At 40.6% G+C, this 9,880-nt stretch overlaps 1 protein-coding gene across 9 annotated transcripts in view; it reads left to right on the top strand.

The window, feature by feature from the left end:
* Positions 1 to 9,880, top strand: part of nrxn2b (neurexin 2b) — an 825,611-nt gene that overhangs the window by 647,025 nt on the left and 168,706 nt on the right. For all 9 annotated transcript variants that reach the window (XM_015016195.1, XM_015016655.1, XM_015016584.1 and 6 more), the window contains one exon: positions 6,083 to 6,264. In XM_015016195.1, the coding sequence (XP_014871681.1) occupies positions 6,083 to 6,264 (182 nt within the window). The remainder of the gene's footprint in view (positions 1 to 6,082; positions 6,265 to 9,880) is intronic.

Genomic DNA, 9,880 nt, shown 5'->3' on the forward strand with positions numbered 1-9,880 from the left:
GGGGGGGGGTTAGAGGCGTTTGGTGTTTTTTCCTGTTTTCCCCCCAGAAAACTTGGTTTGGGGGGGGGGGGGGGGTTTGTGACGTTCACTCCGACGATTAGGCCACAAGTTGACAGGTGTCACTGCGGCGGTGACGTCTGCTGCGCGGGCTAAGGAGCCGGGGGAGCATATGGCGGAGGCGGCTGAGCCTGGTGGGGGCTGTAATCAATGTGAGTGATTTCAGCCCGAGTTTGGGTTTAAGATATGCGGTGACGATGCGTGCTGCGAGTCTAATTTGCAGCACACTCTAAATGAGATGGATTCCGAGAGTTGTTTTCTCCTGCTGCGTTGTGTGGAATTGCTGTGTCAAGACGCATCACCATTTTTTATGGCATCTGTAAATCCAACCACAGTTTCTTTCCACACATCAAATGATGATCTGAATTCTGTGTAGTTGAGGCGGATCTGCCGTCACTAATTTTTACTAGCCTCTGGCTTCTCATTTGAATTTAAGAACTTTTTTTTTTTTTTTTTTACTGAGTTCTTGGTCGTCTAGACCACCAGACTTAATATAAACAGAAAATAAATCTTTTTAATGAAACTGCAGCTCTTATTTCCCTAGCCTTTGGAGATGAATGCCTTTGCCTGGAGGTGCTGATGTGTTCTTGGATAATCTTTGTACCTTAGCCCAGCTGCTGTGTAAAGGTGTAGCAGAAGCAGTCTGCCTGTCTGCACTCACATTTTGTCACTCTGCAAACGGAAACTAGGAACAGATTCCATTGTACAGTTGATTTTTAGACATTTCACCAAGGCAATATGAATTTGTTTACTTGATAAAAACATGTCACAGTAAATAAACTGAAAATAATATATAGCTGCGGCAAACTTAGTAGTAATGAAAAGCTGTAATCCAGCCCAAATGCTTCTCCAAAAGCTTAAAATTGTGCCGAAGATTCACTTTTATGCAGGACGACTCTAATACAGTCAAAGCTGAAAAAATCCCAATCCACCCAAACATAACTAAAAATCACTGAGGTTAGGATTTTAACATGAGAAGTGTTGAAAAAGTTCAAAGGGTGTGATTACTACTGCTAGACGCTGTACATGCACAGTGAGTGATGTTCGACCCATCAGTCGCAGCGGGGGTCCATTGTTGCGGCGCCATGCTAGCTTTTAGATGTATTCAAGCCTACAGAAATAACACCCTGACACAGCAGGACTGGGGATTATGTAGGACTGGCATAATGTGTACACAAATTCACAATTGCTGTTTCTTTTAATGCTTCTCAGATATGCGTAAGCATAACTGTGTCCTATTGGATTTGTTGGATTGTAAAGGTTCTGACAGACACAGGCCTGAACAAATGCTCTCCAGCTCTTCCTGCCCTTTTGACACACCAAAACTTAAACAACAGCTATCAAAAAACAGGAAAAGTGTTGAACAGAGAGTAAAAAAAATCATCAGAGTGCATTCTTTGCTGCACATTTGACCCGGTTTCTAGGGTGAGACCTTTCCCAGGTTGCGAAACGTAACAATTTTGTAGCAAGATGCTTAAATGAGAATGGATTAATGCATTTATTTACATAAAAGAATGCACATCAAGTTGGATTTACAAATGAATCAGGGAATCTGGTAATGGTAAAGCTTGCATTTCATGCAGAAGACAGACGCTCAAGATCAGAATCAGGCCAACTCAACTTTTGCAGCCAATGTATTACGGCTCGTTCCTGTAGGGGGCAGTGTAGGGCGCCTACGGAGAGCATACAACACAAAGCAACATGCGTAGAAAAAGACAAAAACACTGTTGTTAGCAGGAACATGGTTACATCTTGGTCGCCCACCATGTCGTTTTGCATGCAACTGCAATATATTAGAGGAGCACTGTGTGGAGAACTTGCTCTACAGAGACGCTGCGAATGCTGAGATGATGAAATTTGACTGTGTTGCTTAACTAAAGCTTTAGGTGTTCTTCTTTAGTTGGTTGGTTGACATGACCATGTTAAGTGTTTTCTCTGAGAAAAACATTTTTGAGCACAAAATGAAAGCCACATTTAATTACCATGAAGCTATTGCACAAAGTAACTATAGACAGAGTGCAAACATTGTTGTGCTGCTTTAACTTTTAGTTTTTGTAGGAGAGCTCATTATGAACATTTTAATGTCAAACTTAAGTAAATACAAAGATCAGTTTTCATATACTTCTATTTTTTAAAGAAGAAAACCTATCCAAATCAATTGCCCTTTTATTGAATCATAAATTAACTTTGATTATGACTAAGCTCTGATAAGTTTCATCAGCCACACCCAAGCTTGATAAAATAATTATTTTAAAAAATTCACTTAGATAGAACTTGTCTGACGACATGAAGTAGGAAAATGATCTTCACGAACAAACAGATGAAGAAAGTTTTGGACATGTCAGTCTGGACAGGGTTAAAAAATGTCTCTAATACTTTGGGTATCCAACAAACCACAAAAGAACCCAGACCAACATCAGGGGTCAAACACAGCAAGCCTCCTATGCCTCAGTTAACTAGCATCAGGGCAACAAGGGCATCCATGGGAATATTTTCAGATGAAAACCACTGCAGAACCAAAAAGAACATACAGGCTTGTTTTTACTTGTTCCACAAATAAAAACTGCTTTATAACATAAGTGTCAAGTTAAAACAGCAAATGGTGCATTTGTGGGTGTATTTGCTATCTCCACCCAACTGGCACATGCATCAGAGAGAATCAAGTGCACCCATCTCTCTCACACTCAAGCCTTCAGAAGCCTATAAGGTAACTTAGCACAGCTGTGCTCAGAGTGATCTCTACAGACAAAGAACCTCGGCTTCAAGCTTCCACAAAGACACCACTGGTAGGAATTGGACATTATGCACAGTTTAAATCATTTCATCTGCATTCAGAAGACCAAATTAGCCTTGGTGATGAAATGGGTTTTATGTGTTTAGAATGTACTTTATTTATTTGTTCATTCACTGTTAACTTAAAAATAGATTGGTAATATTACTTGGTAAACTGCTTAATTAGCTCAATGCGTTTTGTAATTTATTTTGGTTCATTTGTTTGTAGGTTTTCAACCTGCTTGGTGACCTCTCTGTGTCTACTCTGACCACTCCAAATCATGGTGGTCTTGTATTGTAAACTGAAGTAATTTAAAGACAAAAGAAAAGAGAAATAAAAAGATGTGGCTGAGATGAGTTGTTTCTGTGTCTCTTTGGAGGAAGAAAGCCTTTTCAAGTTTGGGCAGAAGCTGAGGTGGTTTGAAGAGGCCAAAAAACTTGACAATAATGAAACTTTGTGGAATTAGTGAGAAACTGGCAGCCTTTCAGGTTAAGAAATCAGAAGAGTGAGAGACGGTGTGAGTGTGATGGTCCGGGGTGGCGTTGCTGCTTACCCTGTTTCTCTTTGGCTGGTATGAAAATATATCTGATGATCTGAAACATGTCAGTATGTCAATAAACACAATGAGAAAGAGGGCAAATATCTTTAGTAGTTATGTAAAACTTAGTTGAGTTTCACTTTCAGTGATGCAGATCGACTGTTTAATGCAAAAGCTTTCTTTATTTGTACAACATGGCTCCCTTCCTTTCCTGTTAGTCGGCCATTTTAGAAATCTCTTCTCCTTTTTCCTCTATTAGCCTCCTGACCAGGTCTGTATAGGTTGGTGCTTCACTCGTGATGAACAGAGGCTAAGAGGAAGAAAACACCAACTTTTCTTCTTTAACATCCACAATGTATAGCTTCCACCATTATTTCTAAACTGCTTGTCTTTAAATCCTGTCGCCTTTTGTCGTCCTCTCACTTTTTTTTCTTTTTTTTTCAATTTTTCTCCTCAGGCGCACAACCTCTTTATAGCCCTCCTTGCCATGCTGCGATAATTAGTCAGCGCTAAAATAATACAGCCTCAAGAAAACAACAAGAGCTGAGCATAGGGGCTTAGCTCTGCTGGGAGGAAACAAGGGAGACGGGGAGGGCTGGCGAGATAGAAAAAAAGAGCGAGAAACAGGGAGTGCTGTGTGTCAGCCAATTTGAAATGGCTACCAGTGGATCATTGCTGAATGAGTGCATGTTTGTGTGCAGGGAGACAGCTTGTCCCCATTTTTAATCAGGGGTCTCTGCTTGGTGTACGACTGAGCGAGTGGCTGTTTGTGGTTGTGGATGTTGTTGGCCCGTTGGCTCCCCCATGGTCGTCATGGCGTCAACCTTCCAGTGACGGTGTGTTTAGAAGCCGGTGGCATACATAAAACTAAGTTACGCTACTAGAAGATTAGCTAAACGGCTGCATTTTATCCTCTTCTTCCCAATGTGATTTCAGTCAAATCCAAAAGAAATGGTCAAGTTTATTTGTACAGGGCATTTCAGCAACGTGGCCGTTTATAAAAACATCATACAGTCACCAATGGTGAAACAAGCAAGAAAGATTACGTCTTGTTGAATGCTGTCATGGAAATCATCAACACACATGAAATATGTTGATCAGTGTCATTCATTCATTCATTCATTCAGTCATTCATCATTTACTACTAAAAGGCAGCTCTAAGCAGGTGGGTTTATAGCCTTTTTTTAAAGGAGCACAGCGTTTTTTTGCCATTTTCTGGAAGTTAACTCCAGATTTGTGGTGCATAGAAGCTGAATGCTGCTTCTCCATTGTCATTTCTGATCAAAATGACTGAAAACCTGTAAATATCCGTGTCGGTGGCCTTAAGTTTGGTCTGCATAAAAACACGCCTGAATCCTTTGATTACTTATATATTCATACAGCTGAATGCTATACATGCATTATTATCTTGACGCACGGCCTAGGTGTGTGTATATGTGTGTGTGTTTATATTACTGGGGATGGAAACAGCCCACCTGGGTTGATGGTAGTTTCTGTGGTTTCATTACTCTGTGCTAATCACGCCTAGCAGCTATTTCTCATTTACCTGTGGGCTCATCGGAGCCAAACTCCATCCCCTCTGTTACTGTTCAAACTTAAAATTACTCATTTTATTTGGCAGCAATTCTTTTTTTCCTCCATCTTTTGCTATACTGCTGCTAACAAGATGGTCTGATTTCGGTTGATGTTGAAAGGTCAACACGTCGTCGTATTTTGTATATGTATTTTAAGACCCATATAACAGTGGCTAATTGAAGCTAGCCAGCAACAGCTAGCCTGTAGTCTAGCTTTTGTTGGCAACAAGAGTCAGCTAAAGAGAGCTAGAAGCAATTGTTGGATAGCTAGCTTTGGTTAGCTTGCTAGTTCTAGGGCTAAGTAGCCATAATTCACAATTATTAACTAGCTTGCTGGCTAGCTCTGGAGATGAATACATCTCAGTGAACCAGGGCTGGTGGTGACAGCAGCATCACAGTGTAGGGACGCTCTTCCTCACCAAAAATAAAGAAGATGGTCAGAGTTGATGGAACGATGGACTGGAAAATACAGGATAACAGTCAGACATTTATTTACTCAGCATGTTATTTTAGTATCACAATTGCATCAGACATACAGAGTTTAATTGGATTCAGAGCAGCTGGCTGCATATGCATATCACCTTAAAATTGACATCCATGTGTAATTTTTCTCAGCTATGCACTGCTTTGTGTTCGTCTTTCACATGAAAACTCATTTAAGTACAGATTTTAGTTAGTCACAGTAGCGATGTGAAGAAGTTCCAGTGGTACAAACACTCTTTCATGGCACATTGTGACAGATTCTCGGTGTCTCTAATAAAACGCGCTGGCTTGTTGTTCTCATATTTCATTGGCTGTCGAATTCTTTTGATTGCTGTTGCGCAAAATCACATTTATCGCAGTTGGATGGGAACTGTTTTTGACAAATTAGAGTATACAGATTATTTCCAAAAGGGGATCAACACAACAAAAGCATTTTTTTATCAGAACAGGAAAAACGCAGGCGCCAGCTGAAATGTTATGACAACACAAAGACGGGGGGTGGGAGAAGCCATCTTTACTGTTCTGAAAGTCGGATTTGTGCTCCGTTGTTGTCAAGTCTTCCCAGTAGTGTACTATGTTGTGCTTTTGTTCTTTTATGCATTATGTCAACAGTCCTAATTTAGCTTTTTCTTTATTTTTGCCTTTTGTATTTCACAGCTGGGACAACGTACATCTTTGGACGAGGCGGAGCCCTCATCACATACACCTGGCCACCCAATGACCGGCCGAGCACGCGGGCAGACCGGCTGGCAGTGGGCTTCAGCACGCAGCTGAAGGAAGCCATTCTGGTCAGGGTGGAGAGCGCCAAGGGACTGGGAGACTACCTGGAGCTGCACATAGTAAGACACATTCTCCCCAATGCATAGTTTTAGATTTCCACTGAAACAACAGAGCCGTGTTCCAGTGAGTAAAACTGGACCCCTGGCTTCTCTAAGTGTGGCTGATTTTTCTTTAAATGACATTTAGATTATTATTTTTCTTTTTACCCGTTTCTGCTTTCAAGGCCCGTTAAGAAGGATTAGGCTCCGAGTAAAGAAAATGGCTAATTATACACACGCACACACACACACACACACACACTTCTTGTTATTTCTAGTCATCACCCTAATTTGTGTTTTACAGCTTTCATATGTTGGGCTTAAAGGTCATTAAAGCCCACCTCCATTGATGGATTGAAATGGCTATTAAAGGACAACAGGCATTTAAAAGGCATTTAACGGGGTTCTAATTGTATTGTTGACCTCCATGCTTCTTCCACCTAATATTCTGTTCATTTTCATGGTGGGTTTTGTGTTAATTACCATCCAGGATTACTTGCTGCTGCCTCTGAGCCGTTCAGAGGGAGCGTTTTACTCCGCCGGATGGTAAAAGGTGATGCCGCAGCAACAAGACGGGAGAAGACACCATCACTGTGATCTCCACTTATCTGCCCTCGGCCTCTTGTGTGCGCCGCGCTCGCAGTGCTCTGGCAGCCGCGCCGACCCCAATTTGTTTGGTTCCTAGCCCGAGTGCCGAGAGCAACAGAGAGAGCGGTGACCCCCGGGGTCGCTCCTCATCCAGTGCTGGGTAAACTGAGAGCGACAGGGCGAGGGGCCGACGGGAGACGGGGAGGGACAGGTGTGTGAGCCGCCGCTGCCGAGTTGACCGAGCAGGTCAAGGCCAATTTAAATGCTCTTAGCTTCAGTGATAAATACGGGTAATGACTGTAATGATGAAAGATTATAGTTGTAAATATAATGGACCCAACAAATAATGCATGGGTTGTGGGGGGGGGAGGCTAAGTGGTGATGCATCAGGGGTCAACTGTAGATGCTCTGAGCTGTAATGGGTCATTTCCTGTGATGTGAAGTCGTCCGTCTGCTGGTTTTAATATTTTAAAAGTCGTCTGGAGCACAAATGACTCGGTGAGACATACAACGATATGTGAGAAGAGGGGAAGACATCAGCACAGAGGAGGATTTCACAGTGAAAATAAGACGTCTTTGTGTTAAAAATGCAGCAATACATAATTGCTATCTGTAGTTATTTCTTTGCTTACATTTCAAACGGTAACGCAAGTATTATACCTATTGCTGCTTACTATTGTGGTTAAAATGAGGATGGGGACTTTGATATTGACTATTTAATTACACAGATTTTAATGCAATTAATTGCTTTTTTTTTTTTTGTAAATTCAAAGGTGATTGGAACCTTTGAATTTGCCTGGAAATCTGACACCACTGGTTATAATTAGACTTTTCTTAAAATGTTGATTCTTATCTTTCCTTTTAATACAAACACTTGTGAATTATAAGTCTGCATGTACTCATGACAGAGGTTTACCAGCTAGCATCTTTCAGCTTCACATATATTAATAAGACTAATATGAAGCTTATTTTCCACTTCAAGTAACAAAATGAATCAGATGAAGACGATTCCAATTACATTTTTTTGTCCCTCAAACTGGTCCAACTCATTTAGAATCTTGCTTTTTTCTGATACAGATTTTCAGTCTTTTTGTACTTTTACAGCATAGATTTGCCCACAACATACCATAAGTATAATACGATTATGAAAATCTATGACATCTCAGTAGCTCTATAGAAGTTTGAAGTGCATCTTTCTGTAGTTTCTGCTTGAGTGAGGAGGAGTTTTGTCACCAGATATATTTTCCTAAGACACATGCTCCAGGATACATCTTCTGTTTACCAATAAAAATAAAATATCATAGCTAAAAGTATCTTAAGATCCACTTTAAAAGATTAGAAGAAGGCTAAACTGTGGTAAATATAAAGAAGGGAATAAATAATTAAGCACAATATCATAGTGTTTCATGTAAAGTACTCTGACTTGTCCCGTCACTGAATATGCCTCACAAATAGACTTTACCAAACTTAAACTGGCATGGTTCTATGAAGCCAGTTTTGTTTAAATAAAGTTTAATCCAATATATCAGCTAATGTCTCCAATGCCAGTCGGAAGCCGAGGAAAGTAAATGAGCAGCATGACTGAACGCCATGTGAGGTGATTGCTGATGTCTTCCCATCACTCTGTGGTGTTAGCACACTCTTAACAGTTATGCTCTGTATAGGCGATCACACTTCCAGTTAATCACAGCAACTGTTTCCTACTTTCTGTTTTTAATCTTCTACAGTCAGCAAAGGTCCAATTAGAAGACGTTTATCCCCCCTCCATGAATGTATATGCTGGTCAACAGATGGAGTGGAGGAAGACAACGTTGTCATGGATTAGATATTACAAATGTTGCCCTTTGGCATAAATGCTACACGGAGTTCAGTCGACTCATTTCCCATCAGCCGAGACGTTCTCTGCTTCAGTCTCAACATATTGCTTTACGTATGCTCTTTTTTTTTCTTTTATAAACTGACAGATATTATCCCTCCAACTGTTTTCAGAGTTCATCTATTGGCGCATTCTTCTAGTACGTTGATTAAATTTAATTTAGGATTTTGGCATAAGGTCCTGCTGTGGAGCAGAGGGATTTCTTGCTTTAGCGGTTTCTGTACTGTGTTGTTACAGGTCAGTTAAAACATCACAATAATAACTCTCACAAACCAGGTGAAATTGTAATGCAGCCCAGAAACTGTCTGAGGACCTTCAGCTTGACATGTTGAGGCTTGACAGTGAATCCCAAATTACTCCCAATGGAAGCACTTTACATGGCAGCTGTGTGGGAATAAGGAAAGAAGAAGCTGGAGAAGATAGTCGATATTAAGAATGTACTCAAAACACACTTAGAATCTGGAAATTTGGTTTGGGAAATGTGTGAACTGTTAGAGCTGAAAAGGTTTGGGAGCTGTGTAACGAAGACCGTCAACAACCTGAGTGCTAATATCTTTCAGTGTTTTGGTTGGTTTAGTGACAATGTACCTCATTAGGAGAGCTAGAGTATATTTTTGAATTAATTATTTTTTAGCAACGGCTGTGTTACAGTTGACCTCGCCTTTTCGCGGTTCAGTATTCACAGATTTTTCGGTGGAACATAACGTTCGCCAATTAACAGATTTTATTCTAAAATATTTGAGAGTGAAAAATTCAGCTTGGGAAGCTGAAATACCTGGTGCAGCTTGGCACACGCTCCACTGACGTTTGCAAAGAAGCCAGTCCTGGAGCGCCGTTTATCTTCCTTGTTGCTGATTGGCTGATTGTGCTTCCTTGCTGATTGGTAGCAAAAGACTCCAAGGATGGAAACAAGGAAGACCACGAATGTTAGCTTCTGTGGTTGAGCTAAAATCTTTTTTAATGCAATTTAAGGTATATTTGTTGATGGTAACCAATCGAAGTTAACTAACTTATTCAAGCTCCAAGTTTAATTCCAATAGCATTTGCTATTTGAATTGGTGACCATTGTCATTTTTCTAAAATAAAGGCCTAAGTCATGTTTTAGTCAAAAGATGATTTAGGTACCGTATTTTCCGCACTATAAGACGCACCTAAAAACCTTCAATTTCCTCA

Source organism: Poecilia latipinna, unplaced genomic scaffold (genome assembly GCF_001443285.1).
Source record: "Poecilia latipinna isolate Pla-1442-1.1 unplaced genomic scaffold, P_latipinna-1.0 Scaffold6, whole genome shotgun sequence".
NCBI classification, from domain to species: domain Eukaryota; kingdom Metazoa; phylum Chordata; class Actinopteri; order Cyprinodontiformes; family Poeciliidae; genus Poecilia; species Poecilia latipinna.